Source organism: Cnephaeus nilssonii, assembly GCF_951640355.1.
Source record: "Cnephaeus nilssonii genome assembly, chromosome: 19".
NCBI lineage: Eukaryota > Metazoa > Chordata > Mammalia > Chiroptera > Vespertilionidae > Cnephaeus > Cnephaeus nilssonii.
The window spans coordinates 44407781-44425473 of record NC_137090.1 but is presented as its reverse complement, the minus strand read 5'-3'; the positions used below and the strand labels follow the sequence as shown (position 1 = coordinate 44425473).

General features: G+C 44.0%; 1 protein-coding gene across 5 annotated transcripts in view; it reads right to left on the bottom strand.

Moving 5' to 3' along the window:
• The window catches only part of ARHGAP44 (Rho GTPase activating protein 44), a 192846-nt gene extending 191216 nt beyond the window's left edge, over window positions 1-1630 (bottom strand). For all 5 annotated transcript variants that reach the window (XM_079796948.1, XM_079796952.1, XM_079796949.1 and 2 more), the window contains exon 1: window positions 1260-1630. In XM_079796948.1, the coding sequence (XP_079653074.1) occupies window positions 1260-1312 (53 nt within the window). In that variant the 5' untranslated portion in view covers window positions 1313-1630. The remainder of the gene's footprint in view (window positions 1-1259) is intronic.
• Window positions 1631-17693: the final 16063 nt, after the last annotated feature.

Sequence of the window (17693 nt, the reverse complement as noted above, 5' to 3'; positions counted from 1 at the left end):
GTCCCTGGAAGCATAAGAAGTCACCGCATGCCCTGCCCTCAAATGCCCACTGTAATTAGGGCAGTGTGCTTACATGGGAATTCAGGGTCCCCTACTCCCCAGGGATGTCCCTACCCACACCCGACCAGATGCCAGCTCAGGCTCCACTCCCCACCCAAGGGAGGTATTCGGTTTCTTAGTAAACCTAGTGGAGAGCCCTCAAGGTGTTGAGCTTGCACTTTAATTGCACCGGAGGCTGGGTTCTCTGTTTTCCACGGACTTCAAAACAGCACACCTGAATTCCTTTGCCACAGCAGCTACGAAACCCCTCCCCTGGGGCAGAAGATGGATGAAAAATCCCCTCCAGCAAACAGCGCTGTGTTCAGAGCATGCCTAGTTTGGGAAGAGACCCACCAGAATCCTTACGTAACGTTAATGTATGTTGGCACCCCGCAGAGCGGCTCCTGGGGCCACTAGCCCAGCCGTAGCCCATGTCGCCGTGATGACGGTAGGCTGGGGCTTGCAGCTTCCTAGGGCCTGGCTTTCTCTCCCCCTCCGCTACCTGGCTGTGATCCTCTGCACAGCTCCTCTTCCCCAGGAGCTGGGCCTCCCTTCCTGCAGCCTCTCCCCTCCACTGAGAACAGTTTTAGGACCAAGCTGACAGCAGCACCATGCCACCAGCACCTCCCCTACCCCCAGCCCCCCACCTCTCCAGCTCCTCTCTGCACCACCCAACGCCTTAACAAACCTACCTAACCAGGAAAAAAAAATCCAGAATCCTGTACAGTCATAGTCCCAGAAAGCAAACACCGCGGGAGGGAGGCTCAGCTCTGCTAAGCCGACCAGGCCCAACCCTCGCCCTGGACCCCTAAGCAGCGATGAATCCGGCGCAGGGGAGGAATCTTTGGAGAGCGACTGCTTTAGGTGGCTCCAGCACAATCAGAGCAAACACCTGTTTCCAGGAAGAGGCATGAGCAGAGGGAGAGGGGAGTCCAGGGAAAGGCAGGGAGGACGAGGTGAAGGGGGCAGCTGGGGACGCAGGTAAAGGATGCGTCACACTTTGCGCTTGGCAACCGGAGCCTGGAGCAGCAGACAGAGCGGGAGAGGGGCGCCGGGGTCTGGGAAGTTCAGAGAGGAGGGGTCGCACCAGCGAGCAACACCTCGCCGGGGCCAGCCAGCAGGGAAAGCGGTCAGGAGGCCCGACGGGTTCCATCACCTGGGCGCCGGCGAATGCAGCCCGGCAGGCGCGCACCGGCTGCGGCTGCCAGCGGGTGACCTACCTGCCCACCGTCTGGTTGGCCAGCTGGCGCATGCGGTTGAACTGCTTCTTCATCGTGGCCCCGCTGCCGCGCTAGCCCGGGAACTTGGGAAGGACGGAGCCCGCCGCAGGTTACATGGCTCCCGCGCGGAGCCTCCCGGGCAACGGCGGCGGCACTGCGGAGCCTCCGGGAGCCTTTGGCCCGAGCGCGGCTCCCTCCCGAGGGCACCACCGCTTACTCCTCCTCCCGCCGTGGCGCCTGCCGCCGCATCCTCCTCACGCGCTCCGCCGTGCCTTCATCGTACCGCCCGAGGTCGGCTGGAGCGCCGTCCAGGTCCGCTGGGCTGCCCGCCCCCAGCCCCAGTCCCGCGCGGGGACCCGGGAGTCTCCGCAGGCTAGCTGGCCCGCTGGCTGGGTGGTCCCCGCTGCGCCTGTGCGGAGGGCGCTGAGCATTCTGGGACTTGTAGTTTCTCATCCCAGAGCCCACCTTTCCTCTGACCAAAGTTACCAAGTACAGCGGGTTGCGGAGGTGGGAGAGGGCTGTGTCCACAAGGGCTTTGCACTTTGGCATCATTCTAGGAAGGAAGCGTTTTCCTGCTTTTAAAAATAACAAAGTAGAACCAGGAATACAACAGCGAAGTAAGAAAGTGAGCATCTGTCTTTCGTTGTATTTTAAGTGAATGTGAGAAATTGATATTTTGGATTCACATGAAGAAGATTCATGCTAGAAGGTACATCGCTCATAAAATTGTGTCAGGTCACCTGATGAATGTTGAGGTGCAGGGTTAAGCTTGGGGCATTGGGGTTGACAGGCAGATTTTGAACTAGGCATGGCATGCATCCTAGAAGCTTAATTTTCACCAAACCCAGAAGGTGACCAGAAGCCAATATAGAGGATATAATGATTGTGGCATTGCATCTATGGACCAAATTAGACTGGGACAACCTCCAGGAATGGCTTAGATTCCAGTCTCATAGCTAATCACATCTCCCTTCCACCCCAGGAGACCAAGGGGCACCAGCTGTGGCAGGCCTGGAGTGACCTACTTAGCAGCCCATTGGTATCAGTTGGCTCTTTGAAAAGGGGCTGTAACCTTCTGCAGGCTCTGTCCATAGGACAATACAGGTGGCTGCAGCTTGGTTTTATCATTATCTATCAAGTAAGAGCAGTATTGTTGAGCGATAGGGGCTTTGGATCAACACATTGGAGTTCACATACTAGAATTCCAAATACCAATTGTATAACCTTAAAAAAAACTGTATAAGCTCTCTATGCCTCCATTTTCTCATCTCTAATAGAGAAATAATACTTCCTAATAGATGGAAAAGTTCGAAAACTATGTTAAATTACCAATAAAATGGTAACATAAATTTCTATATAATACATTATGTCATATTTATTTACTAAAAATATGATTATAGTTGGCATAATAGAGAGAGTACTATTCCTGCAACAGAGGTACTAATCTGATAAATGAATGAATTTTTTTTGAAATGGGATATTTTGCATATGTTGATTATAGTCACAAGATGTCCTAAATATGGTTGTAAATCTCCTGCTGGCCAGCTGGACAAAAGATGGTTTGAGGCATGTCTTGGATGAATGAACATGAAATCTTTAATTAATTGTGAATTTAGCCTCTGCTTATTGGGTCAGGCAGCTCTAGCCAATTAATAAGTAAAGCGTTATTTTCTTTTAACCAATTGTAATAGCAATTTAATTTTTATACAAACTGAAATTATTTCCATTTGAGATTTTTTTTTAAAGTAAGGCATAGCATGGTTTTTATATGTATAAATAATAGTATGGCATGAAGAACCCTGTGTGACTTTTAGCAGCAATATCTCTGGTAACATCTAGAACTGCACTGTCCAAAATAGTAGTCACCAACCACATGTGGCTATTGGAAATTAAATTAATTAAAATGAAATAAAACTTAAAATTTAGTTCCTCAGTCACCCTCGCCACATTTTAAGTGCTTAGTAGTCACATGTGGTTCAAGGCTGCTGTATTGAAGGGCACTAGCCCTAGAGGACTCTGCAGACAACTCCAGTATCGTGCCAGCCTCTGCCTTCAATCCCAAGATATTTCCATTCAAAAAAGGGAATCTCTGCCTCCCCCAAAAGACAGCCCACCTGCTAGATAGAGTGTGGTCCAATAATACTTTATTAACTGATGGCTTCTTCACACAGATACTCTTCTCCTCTGAGCTTCTCCTTCAGTCAGCGATGCTTTCTCTGCTTTCCACCCCAGCGAAGGGATGACAGTGCAGAAAAAGGAGGAGGTGTTAAGTCTACTCGTCATCTTTCAAAGCTGGCTTCAGAAGCACATGTGAGAGAAAAGGGTTTCCAGTTTCAAGAATATGGGCTTTGAAACTTTAATAGTCTATCTATCTCATAAATAGAGTTTGAAGAATATACTATGCTGCTTATTCCAGATAAAGAACCCACAGGCAGAGGGGTGTTGAAGATGAAGAGGGAAGTGGGACAGGAGAGGGGGAAAGAAATAAATGATAAGTGTGCAGATTTTAGTACTGCTCATAAATTTTACTGCCTGTTATTATGGGAAGGAGTTATACTTCATCTTCAGGATCGATCCTGTGATTTTCCTTGGACATAAGAAGGTGCACAGAAGTGATTTATGCCACTTCCACACAGAAGTTTTACAAGTCATTTTGTGACCCTTTCGCCTTTCTTCACTCAACCATAATGAGCCAGTAGGGGGTACTGAGGAGTAGAGCTGTGGCCATCCAGCTGGAGTGAAAAATATACCTTTGTTCTTGTAAGTCAGAGAGGTTTGGGGATTTTTTGTTACTGCAGCATAATTGAGTCTAAGCTGACTACTACAGAGAGAAACTGGTCTGTACCTCGCACTTCCCCATGGTCAAAACTTGGGTTAGGGGCAGGCAGGTTGGGGAAAATATACATTTTGGGGGGATCTGAGCAGAGTGGAGGATCTACACATCAGTTCTTCAGTGAAGGCCAGGAGTGGCAAAGCTCCCCGAGATCCTTAGCCTTCTAAGACATGGGAGTAGTAAAGATGCCTGCAGAGAGTGCCTGCAGTGCTTATGCACAGTCCTGCGGTGGCCCCAGACCTCCCTGCACCAGGCCATGTGCAATGATGTGTGTAAGTGTGTGCCGTGAGGGTGCACAGAAGTACCTGGAAGAGCTGGATGTAAAAGCTGTTGGGATCAAAGATGATAAGAAGGAAGCAATGGCCAAGATGTGGAATAAATGAGCCCTGAATTACCTGAAATTTAATTTTTACCATGAAAGAAATAGACTTAAAATTAAAAGTGCATTTGAGGGAGGAGGAAATGGAGGACAAATAAAAAATATATATATTCTTAAGTGTTAACCTATTGATCACATGTCTTGCTTTCCCAAACAAAACATAGGCTCTTTACTTGCTTCAACAATGTCATACTATTTATTTGAGATATGTTTCCATTGACATCTGATAGTGCACTTAGGAGCACCTGAATTAGAGTGGTTTTAGCATCTTCATTCCGAGTCCGAGTGGTCGCTGGAGCTACCTGTCCAACTCGGGAGTCACGAGATACATTGGGTTACTTAATTTTAAATTAAATTAAATTAAATTAAATTAGAAATTTATTCTCCTCAGCTGCACTAGCCACATTTCACATACACAGTAAGTAACATGGTGGCCAGTGGCTACATGTTAGAGTGAAATAAACATCTCCGTCATCACAGAACGCTCTGCGGGACAGTGCTGGTCTATGGAACAGGATTCAAAACACAGGGTCCGGCACAAGAGGCAACACCAGACAGGAGGTGACAAGCTCAGTATGATTTTGGCCAGTTGTTTAACTTGACCTCTCCAGGCTACTCTTTCCTCACCTACTACAAGAGGGGTTTAGTATAAGATCACAAAGTTAGAAGTTTTCGGGAATCAATAAATCAACCAGTCTATTTGCCCAATAACTTGCTGTTGGCCTAGATGCCCCTAAAGATTCCAGTGTTAATATGTCCAATACAACCTTCAGCGCTCCTCTGGAACTGAAGGATATCATTTATCCTTTTCAAACTTGCACCATGAGGGCATAGCTATTAGTCTGAGGTATCTTGTCAGCAGGATGACAGATGTTCCCAACTTTGGGCATTATCAACTCCCATTTTTCAGCCTCTTTTTAGGCAGAATGTGTCCCCATACCTAGTTACTTTGGACTAGACTATGTGACTGCTTTGGCAATGGCACACGGGTGGAAGGGACATGCGTCACCTTCATACTATGCCCTAAGAGGCTTTGCACATTGTTCTCTTTCCCTCTTCTGTCTCTGTCACCGCTGAGTCGGCTTCCTCCAGGGGCTACTTGTCTCTCATCGTGGGCTCTAGGACAAGCACTTTGGAGCAGGACTCAGACAGATCACAACTGAAATCAAAGGAGAAATTATTGATAATTCACTTTAGGACTGGCTATTGTAAAAGAGAGATTAAATGCATAGATCTAAAGAAAGACAAAAGGAGAAACTGAAACACAACTTTAAGGATGAGAAAAACATTTAATCACAGATGCAAAAGAAATTATGAGAGAATGTGTTCTCAATTTTATGTTTACTTATTTTTAAATAAACTTTTTTCTTTTTCACTAGGCAAAATAAGAGGAATCTCAGAGGGAGGAGGGGAGCCAGGGAGAGATTAACCAAAGAATTTATATGCATATATGCATTGCCCATGGACACAGACAATAGGGCGCCAAGGCCTAGAGTAGGGTGGGAACCAGGTGGGGGGAATAGGGGAAGGGGAACATCTGTAATACCCTCAACAATAATGATTTTTTTAAATGCCACAGGTGTTTCAAAAACAGGTAGCAAGCATGAGTAGGCCAAGAACACTACAGAAATCAGAAAACTTGTCACAGAACAACACTCCTCAAAGTAGTCAGGCCCAGATGGTTTTATGGGCAACTCTTTCAAAGCTTCTAGGAAAGGAAATTCCTCTACTATGTCAAGTGTTCCAGAGCACAGAAATAAAATGCAAGCAACCAAATCATCTTATGAAATTGGCCTAACCCTGCTACCAAACCCGATGGATATATTTGTTAAAGAATAAATAACTCAGATAAATAAATAAAAATTGAAAACCATGCATATTCTTAGTAACCAATATAACATTATGAATTTATAAATATATTTTTAAATGGGATCACACTGTTGTTGGGTCGATATTCTTTCCTGTCTTCTGTTAGTCTGAATATCTCTGTAATTAACATCTTTTTGGCTAAAAGTTTGCACATATACCTATTTCTTAAGATTCAATATGAAAGAATTAGAATTTCTGCATCAAAGTGTCATGTTTTCAAGCTTCTTGTTATATCGCCAAATTATCCTCTAAATTAAAAATGGAAATATTTTGCAGGCCCACCTGCTGTGTATAAATATTCAATTTCCCCACACTCTGATCTACACTGAGTATTACCACTTTTAATAATCTTGCCAGATGAATAGATGAGAAGTAGCATTATGGTGCTGTTTTAATTTATACTTTTAAAATTACATTAAACATTTTCCCACATGTTTCATGGCTATTTGTATGTCTTTTTCAGTTAGTTGATTACTTATTCACATCCTCAGCCCATTTTTATCATATGGGTTTTATATTTCCTATTGATTTTTTTCTATTTTTTTAAAAATATATTTTTATTGACTTTTTACAGAGAGGAAGGGAGAGGGATAGAGAGTCAGAAACATCGATGAGAGAGAAACATCGATCAGCGGCCTCCTGCACACACCCCACTGGGGATGTGCCCGCAACCAAGGTATATGCCCTTGACCGGAATCGAACCCGGGATCCTTCAGTCCGAAAGCCGACGCTCTATCCACTGAACCAAACCAGTTTTGGCATATTTCCTATTGATTTTTAAAAGCTTTATAGTTATATTAATTATACTAATGCTGTTGTGCCTTATTAAAAATGTTTTCTCAAGTTTGGCCTTTCCCTTTTAAATTTCTAATGTTTTTGATTTGTTTGTTTAAATATGTTTTTATTGATTTCAGAGAGAGGAAGTAAGAGAGAGATAGAAACATCAATGATGAGAGAGAATCATCCATTGGCTGCTTCCTGCTGGCCCCCAACAGGGGAATTTCCTGACCAGGATTCGAACCATGCAACCTCCTGATTTCATGGGTCAGTGCTCAACCATTGGGCCACACTGGCCAGGCTCAATCTCTAATGTTGATTTTTGTCTTCTAGGAATTTTACATTGGTCAAATCTATCAATTTTCCCCTTTATTTATTTTTTAAATATAGTTTATTGATTTTTTATAGAGAAGAAGGAGGGATAGAGAGTCAGAAATATCGATGAGAGAGAAACATTGATCAGCTACCTCCGGCACACCCCCCACTGAGGATGTGCTTGCAACCAAGGTACATGCCCTTGACCAGAATCGAACCTGGGACCCTTCAGTCTGCAGGCTGACGCTCTATCCACTGAGCCAAACCAGTTAGGGCTCCCCTTAATGTTTTATGCTTTTGGTTTAATGTCTAGAAAACCCACACTATCCCCACATGATAGAACTATTTAACTATATTTTTACCTAAACCTTTTATGTGTTAATTCTCTTCACTTATAGTAAAACTTAAATTCAATGTTTGGAACCATAATCTTAACAAGTTAGTACTTTTGACTCATTTCTTCTTCCAATATCATTTTGAAAAAAAACTCATCTAATGTAATAGAGAAATTCTATGTCACTCATGGAAATTAGAGAAAGGCCCCACTCACAATCCTGGCAGAAAATGATATGGATGATTTCTGAGTGAGGGGAGACTATCCAGGCAGAATATCCTGGAACCTTCTGGGGGAAATTAAATGGAGGCCTATATTATCTCTGATAGACCACCTTCCCCACCATCAGAGCCACCAAATCTAGACGAATTGGATCTCTATGTGAGAATGAACAAACACTAGTTTAATAGGCTAGTAAAGATGATGATGAAGATTATGATGATGATGAAGGTGATGATGATGAAGGTAATGACGATTAACAATATAGCTAAGTACTACCACAAGTACTTCAACATACATTCTTACTTAATCCTAAAAGAACCCTGGCATGAGGAATTTATTAGCCCTGTCAAATAAATCAAAGCTCAGAGGGTTTAGGTGACTAGCCAGCCAAGTGTCACAACTGAGATTCAAACCCATGTTTTCCTAGTTCAAATGTCCGTGCTTCTATTACAAGCTACTGCCTCCATGAAACAGGAAGACTAACCCGAGAATTCAGGGGAATGGCCTTCAGTGCAAATGTGAAGCCAAAATAAGGGAAATATATTTTTAAAGTCTAATTTGTATTCTTGATAAGAACAGAGAACATTTGCTTTAATACAACTGGAGCCGATTGCCATGAAAAAGAGCCATATTAAACAAGAAAGAGTTCTTGGATAAGAAACACATGACTTCCAAACTAATGAAACTCAATAGAGGCAGGAAATATCAGATTTGGCACTGTTAAAGATGAAATTGGTGCATTAGGAGATGGGTGGGAAGAATGTTCCCAAGATTCAGAGAAAAAAATATAGGAATTTCCATGAAATGAAAGGAAGAAGAAAAGAGACCGGAATCTTTTTCACAACATTAAAAAATATGTAATAGAAATTCTAAAGCAGATGATGAATAAGATATAAGCATAAACATTCTGGAGAAATATTTTACAGAGCTCAAGAAAGGCCCAAGTCAAAATTAAAATAATTCACCAAGTGTGAGAAAATATTACCTCATAGTAGGCGGTATGGGGATGGCTAGACATACCTTGGTAAAAGTTTTGAATTTCAAGATAGATAATACTGTATTATAAAGTTGCTAATAGAGTAGATCTTAAAAGTTCTCACCACCAGAAAAAAAAGTCTGTAATGATATGGTGATGGATGTTAAGTAGACTTATTATTGTGATTATTTTGCAATATATAAATATTTATTTTATTAGTACTCCTAAAACTAATATAATGTTATATATGCCAATTATATTTCACTTTTTTAAGACATACAGAAAATCCTCAAAAACATATATATGTATACATATAATATACATACACATATACATTACATACACATTACATACACATACACATACACATACACATACACATACATATACATATACTAGAGTCCCAATGCATGAAATTCATGTACTGGGCGGGTGGTGGGGGGCGTCCCTCAGCCCGGCCTGCACCCTCTCACATTCTGGGACCCCTCACTCCTTACTGCCCACCTGCTCGCTGCTCCTTACCACTCGGCTCACTGCTCCTTAATACTGCTGCGGAGGCAGGAGAGGCTCCCGCCACCACCACTGTGCTCACCAGCTGTGAGCCCGGCTTCTGGCTGCGTGGTGCTCCCCCTGTGGGAATGCACTGGCCACCCGGGGGCAGCTCCTGCATTGAGCATTGTCCCCTGGTGGCCAGTGTACATCATAGCGACTGGTCTTTTTGGTCATTCCGCCATAACGGTTGCTTAGGCTTTTATTATATACTAGAGGCCCAGTGCATGAAATTTGTGCACAGGGAGTGTGTGTCCCTCAGCCCAGCCTGCACCCTCTCCAATCTGGGACCCCTCGAGGGATGTCTGACTGCCCGTTTAGGCCCCATCCCGGTAGTACTGCTGGCTCCCAACTGCTCGCCTGCCTGCCTTCCTGATTGCCCCTAACCGCTTCTGCCTGCCAGCCTGATCATCCCCTAACCGCTCCCTGCCAGCCTGATTGCCCCTATCTGCCCTCCCCTGCAGGCCTGGTCACCCCTAACTGCCCTCCCCTGCAGGCCTGGTCACCCCCAACTGCTCTTCCCTGCAGGCCTGGGTCCCCCCAACTGCCCTTCCCTGCAGGCCCGGTCGCCCCCAACTTCCCTCCTCTGCCAGCCTGGTCACCCCTATCTGCCCTCCCTTGCAGGCTTGATCGCGCCCAACTGCCCTCCCTTGCAGGCCTGGTCACCCCCAACTGCTCTTCCCTGCAGGCCTGGGTCCCCCCAACTGCCCTTCCCTGCAGGCCCGGTCGCCCCCAACTTCCCTCCTCTGCCAGCCTGGTCACCCCTATCTGCCCTCCCTTGCAGGCTTGATCGCGCCCAACTGCCCTCCCTTGCAGGCCTGGTCACCCCCAACTGCTCTTCCCTGCAGGCCTGGGTCCCCCCAACTGCCCTTCCCTGCAGGCCCGGTCGCCCCCAACTTCCCTCCTCTGCCAGCCTGGTCACCCCTATCTGCCCTCCCTTGCAGGCTTGATCGCGCCCAACTGCCCTCCCTTGCAGGCCTGGTCCCTCCAAACTGCCCTCCCCTGCTGGCCTGATCAACCTCAAGTGCCCTCCCTTGCAGGCCTGGTCCCTCCCAACTGCCCTCCCCTGCTGGCCATCTTTGTGGCCGCCATCTTGTGTCCACATGGGGGCAGCCATCTTTGACCACATGGGGCAGCCATCTTGTGTGTTGGAGTGATGGTAAATCTGCATATTACTCTTTTATTAGATAGGACTAGTGGCCCGATGCATGAATGAAGATTCGTGCAAGAATGGGCCTTCATTCCCCTGGCTGCCAGCACCGCCTTTGCTTTGGCTGGAGCAGCCTTTCCGCTACAGCCCAGAGCCACCTTTCCAATCTGGCCCGGAGCCACCTTTCTGCCTTCCCACGCTGCCCAGAGGCCCGGAGCAGCTGGGGCGGTGTGGAACACCTGCATCATCGCCATGGTGATGACACAAGCATCCTTCCCCGTCCCCAGCCGCTTGGCGCCTGCATATGCAAATTAACCCACTATCTTTGTTGGGTTAATTTCCATACTCACTCCTGATTGGCTGGTGGGTGTCATGAAGGTACGGTCAATTAGCATGCTACTCTTTTATTAGGTTGATACTAGAGGCTCTTTGCACAAATTCATGCACCAGTGGGGTCCCTTGGCCTGGCCTGAGGGGTCGGACCAGAACCAGTTCTCCGACATCCCCCGAGGGGTCCTGGATTGTGAGAGGTCACAGGCCAGGCCAAGGGACCCCACTGGTGCATGATCGGGGCCCGGGAGGGACGCGGGAGGTTGGCCAGACAGGGAGGGACTGTGGGAGGGCTCCAGGGCATGTCTGGCCTGTCTCACTCAGTCCCGATCAGCTGGACCCCAGCAGCAAGCTAACCTACCAGCTGGAGCATCTTCCCCCTGGTGGTCAGTGCACGTCATAGCGAGCGGTTGAGCGGCTTTAGCATATCATTAGCATATTACGCTTTGATTGGTTGAACAGATGACCGGACGACCAGACACTTAGCATATTAGGCTTTTATTATATAGGATATTTGTCTCATGCTTCATATTCAATGCTATTCTAATTTGGAGCCACAATTACAGAGCTCCAATGGAAATATGTTGTCCCTCCAGTGCAATTCATAAAGTCTACATCTGGCCTTGCAAGCACAAACAAGGCATAAGAAAGTCGTTTTTAAACATATAATGAGTGAAAAGTTTTATCAGCCATCCATTCTCTTAAAAAATATTACTAAAAAGCATTCTTTCCAAAATAAATAAAACAAAGAACAGAGAGAACATTTCTACATGAATTTGGAGTAGACAATGATTTCTTAAAGATGACACCAAGGACTCTAACCTTAAAGGAAATATTGATAAATTGGACTATATAACAATTAAGGACTTTGATCTATCAGATGATACCTCTTCATTTAAGAGAATGAAGAATCCATTCTCATAGTGAAAGAAGTTATTTGTAATACATATAGCTATCCAAGGCCTCAATTCCAGATTATAAAAAGAATCCAGAAAAGGCCAGACTCAGAAGAATGCATACTATGTGATTTCATAAAACAATTCACTGGTGAAATAAATCAGAATAGTGCAGGGGAGGAAAGGATACTAAAAGATGATAAACTTTCAGTGAGAAAACTGTGTTTGCATTATCAGGTAAGGCTTAGCAGCATGTGCACCCCATGACCCAACAATGTTACACATTCAACAGAAATGTGTACATATTTGCAACAAAGGGCATGTGCTACAATATTTGTGTCAATATTTTTAATAGTAAAAAATGAGAAACAATTGCAATGTCCATGAATAGTAGAGTGAATAAGTAAATGGTGATATATTCGTACAACAGAATATCACATGGCACGAAAGATGGCTGCATTACTTCTGCAGCAAACAGTTGGTGAAAACATGGATGAATCCACAGACAAGGTTGAGCAGAAAAGGCCAGACTTAGAAGAATGCATACTATGTGATTTCATAAAACAATTCACTGGTGAAATAAATCAGAATAGTGCAGGGGAGGAAAGGATACTAGAAAATGATAAAATCAGTGTCCTGGCCACTGGCCTATGTCAGTTGAACAATCGGGGTACATGAAAGTGAATGGAAGTGGTCCTTCAAGTGGCTTATATTTAGGGTAGCCATAGTCCTGGCTTTCCTGGGGCAGTCTTGGATATTCCTGTTGTCTTGGCCTCCTGTTGGATTTAGTATTTGTCCTGAACAAAAAAAGTTCTAATCCAGATGGTAATTATATGGTCACCCCCACTGGACCCTGTCCTGGCCAGACCTTTTCTCCTGTGGAAGTGGCAGTGTTGACCCTTGCCACTTTGATATGCAGCAGAAACAGAGGGCTCAAATCCTGCCCTGGGCTGGGCAGAGTAGCAAGAGGACAGGATTCTGCATGCCACTGTAGAGAGCCAGGTTACTCAAAGAAAGACAGTGCCCCACCACAGAGGAGTCCAAGCTGACTTTGGCCTGGAGGTCCTTCGCCTGAGCATGGTACCTCGAAGTGAGACCATGCCTTATGGGGAACCTGTGGTGAAAAGTCCCTGGACTCCCCTCTGGCAGCTGTGGCTCCAGTCCCGGCCTGGAGGCTAGGATGCACCCAGGTTCATCTCAAAACAACTCATCATAGTTGACATAGAATTCGGTAGTCTCAGAGAAAACTCATTTGTGTTCCAGTTTCACAACAAAAGTCAGGAATAGTGGACCCTTCTTTCCATTACTAGACACCAAGGGCATTCCTTGACATTTGGAGGTGAAGTGGGCTTTGGAGTGATAAAGTGGACTTCCTATTAATTTGGGCATTGGGAAATCAAGGTTCCACTTTGAGCCATTCCTGGGGGACCATTATTCATCTCCATTAAGTGGTAATATGGATAATGGATATTCATTTATATTATTATTATTATTATTTTTACTACAGTATAATTATTATTAGTATTTGTGATGCTTATTTTTATGTGGCAACCTGACTAGAATAAGGAATGCCCACACAGCTGGTAAAGCATTATTTCTGGGTGTGTCTGTGCGGGTGTTTCAGGAAGAGATTACATTTGAATCAGTAGATTGAGTAAAGAAGACCCTCCCTCATTATTGTGGGTGGTGTCATCCAGTCCATTGAGGACTTAAATACAACAAAAGGAAGGAGGGAGGGTGAATTCTCCCCTTGAGCTGGGACGGACATGGCAGCCCTTGGTTCTTGAGCCTTTAAACTTTGGGATTTATACCATTGGCTTCCCTGGTTCTCAAGCCTTCAGACTTGGACTGAATTACCACTGGCTTTCCGGGTCTCCAGCTGGCAGAGAGCAGATTGTGGCATATCTCAGCCACTATAACCGCATGAGCCAATTCCCATAATAAATCTCTGCATCTCAATGAAGGCTACATATATCTCCCGGGTGGAGCAAAAGCAGGTTTACAGTTGTTTGTATGGAGACTAATACAATAATTAGTAAATAAAAATACAAGAATAACCTCTATGTTTCATCTACTTACAACTATAAACCTACTTTTGTCCTTCCCTGTTTTTTTTTAATCTACAGATATCTCTATAGAAAGAGAAACATATAAAGAGAACTTTTAATCCATATATCTCTCTACTTCTATCTCTACATTGAAACACTAATAGAGTATTTTCAATACTTAATCTACTTCTAAGTTTCTTTTTCTTTTAAATCCTCACCCAAGGGCATGCTTAGAGAGAGGAAGAGAGAGAGAGAGAGAGAGAGAGAGAGAGAGAGAGAGAGAGAGAGAGAGAGAAACATCAATTGCATCAATTGGTTGCCCTTCTTACGTGCCTGGACCAAGGACCAACCTGCAACCCAGGTATGTATTCTGACCTGGGATCCAACCAGCAACCTTTCGGAGCACAGGACAATGCTCAACCAACTGAGCAACTCTGGCTGGGCTACTTCTGGTTTCTCGATCTAAGCATTTTCTGCCTCCAGTTTTCACTTATTTCCCTTGAAGAATGCATTGTATACCACATAGTTTACCATTTTACCTTGTCTTCAGTTTTATTCTCAATTACCCAAGCCTGTATACTGATTCTCTCAGCATCCTAAATTTGGCTCCACTCACTTCTTTGCCTTCTCTGCTTCCAAGTGCCAGGTAATCAATGTTGTTAATGGAAAGTCCCACCATCGTGTGGAGGGGGTGACCTCCAGCCAAGTTTTCCAACTCTGCCTGGGCATCCTTCTGTGTTTCCTAATAAGTTCTCTCTTCTATTTTCTTCTTCATTCGACTTTTCTTCATTTTTCTTAAAACTTCTGCCCCACCCTTTTTCTTCCCACTAGATGAACATTATCCCTACCCCTTGTTTCAAGTATAAATTGTAAGCCACCGTGAGAAGTCCCTCAGTGTCTTACCACAACACTTGTCAAAGCACCTAAATTCCATTCTTTACCACTTTTTCTTGTGTATACTACCTAAATCCATTAGCTTTACTATTAGGTCACATATCTCTCCTCTTGAAAATCAGTCCTGTAAATTTTTGACTCTTTGTTATGGCCTTTGTGTCTTCTTTCTCACATTGTTATACTTCTTGAAAGGCATGCCTGGATTTACTGTCTCCACTTCCTTACTTCCTTTTAATTCCTTAGTCTACACCCAGATGGCCTCACCATGGCACCCAAGATGCTCTCACCTTGGTTACCAACCAACTCATTATTAAATCAAACAACACTCTTCAGTCCTCACTTTGAAATTTTCTCCCTCTTCAGTGTCTGAGATACCACCTTCCCATAGTTTTCCTCCTGGTTTTCTTTTTATTTATTTATTTTTAATATATATATATATATATATATATATATATATATATATATATATATTTTATTGATCTTTTAAAGAGAGGAAGGGAGAGGGATAGAAAGTTAGAAACATCGATGAGAGAGAAACATCCATCAGCTGCCTCCTGCACACCTCCTACTGGGGATGTGCTCGCAACCAAGGTACATGCCCTTGACCAGAATCGAACCTGGGACCCTTCAGTCCGCAAGCCGACACTCTGTCCACTCAGCCAAACCAGTCAGGGCTCCTCCTGGTTTTCTATCCACTCCCTTTCCTTCTCCTTTGCTAATATCTAAAATTTTGATGTTCCTCAAGATACTCTTCTCATCCCATCCATTGCGTAGGTCATAGACATTCCCACGATTTCAGTTATCTTCTGTATGCTGACTACTCCCATATTTAATCTGTGTTCCAGACTTCTCTAGTACATTCATTTGACTTTAGGCCACACAGGCACGAGACCCTTAAAAATCAAATTTGTAATTTTTCCTATTAAGTAACTGTGTGGAAGCATGGGATTTGGTTGGAAAGTTTGTAATGAGGAATCTCTGAAAGGTCAGAACCTCCAAGGAGGCTGGCTGAAGGCGGCTACCCCTGCCTTGACTTTTGCAAACAAGTCTGAGCCCCCAGGTGTTTTACTGGAATCTTTATGTCTAGTCTTTAGACGTCCTTGCTTAAAGGACACTACAGATGCATGTATCTTCTCAAGGATGCTTACTCTACTGACAGTATCTAATAGTTAATTTTAGTTCAAGCTGTTGTTACAATAAAAGCCTAAGGAGACAGGTTAATGGGGCTGTTTGGTTTCTCAAGCCAAGCAGGCCCTTAGCCTCTCTTTCACAGAAATGTATGTCAGATTAATCATTCATCTATTGCTTGGGGTCTGTGGGTAAGCCCTGGCAGGTAACTATTCCTCATTCTGACCCTTTGCCTCTTTGAATGAAATTAACATATATTCGACACCCAACTATCCCTCCCCTAAACCAAATACATTTTCTCCATCACTATCCACATCTAATGGTCAAGTCCATACTTTCCCTTAACATTTTTCAAATTTACCTTCATGTCTCTATTCCTACCACCAATCTAATCTTAGTAGAACTATAATTTGCCTCTTGACTGGTTTATTGCAACAGGTTCTTAAGTCACTACCTTCACTCTAACTCCCACCCCATCCCATCAATCCTCATGTACTAAATCTGCTATGTTGGGTTGCTCATCATTTCCCTTTAAGTTTTTATGTCTCTAGGATAAAGAGGGCATCGATGATTTATCAAACTAATTCACAACAATTTACTGGGCTGCCCTTTCCTTATCTTTGTCATTCCAACCCATTTCCATAGTGTAGTCAGAGTTACCTTCCTAAAGTGTAAAGATTATTATAGTGTTTTCTTGCTTAAAGCTATTCAGTGATGCCCTACTGGTTTAAGGATAAGTTAATATTCCTTAATGTGTTCTATGAGACCCTTCATGAGCTAGGGAGCCCCTGCTTATTGTCGGTTGACCTGTGGCCCCCATGCTCAAATTCATATGTTAAAGTTCTTATCCCGGGAGAATGTCACCTTGTTTGGTTTTTACAGAGGTAATCTTCAAGAAATAGCCACCAATGGAAAGACACAATAGTTTACTGTTCTGGCTGAATGCTTAAGTTTAAAAATATGTGGTGAGAAAGGAAATAAAATTGTGCAATTAAAAAAAATTTTTTTAAAAATGAACTCATTAGGGTGGGCCTTAATCCAATATGACTGATATCCTTAGGGAAAAAAGAAGTTTGGACAGAGACACCATGTAAGAAGATAGAGGGACAGTGCCATGTGAATATAAGACAGCCATCTATGAGGGTCTTCTTTACTGAATCTACTGATTCAAATGTAATCTCTTCTGGAAACACCCTCACAGCTCTCAGAAGGAACCAACACTGCCAACACCTTGACTTTGAGCTTCTAGTATGAGACAATGAATTTCTGTTGTTTAAACCACCTGGTTTGTGGTACTTTGTTATTGCAGCTCTAGCAAACTTATCCGGCTCCCAACTTCTCTTATATTTCCCACATCTCCACCCTCAACTCCTATAACCTCTAGCCCTTCTGAACTTCGTACATCCCCTCAACATGGTAAATTCTCATCTCCAGGCCTTTGCACAGGCTGTTTCCTCTGCTTGGAATGCTCTTTTCCTCAGCCTTTGCTTGGCTAACTCCTGTGGCATTAATATCTTGACTTAGTGGTCTCCTCTGGAGAGTCCTTCTGGACCATCCTCCCTATGCATGGTTTTATTAAATGCCCTTCTTATGTTAGCATAGATACTAATAAAGGAAGAGAACGAAGGAAATCAGACACTATTAAGCATAATAAACTCAGGGGTATAAGCCTACTTGCTCCACCAGGGAGCTACAGCTTCACATACTCCAGGGGATAACATCATTGCCCCTGCA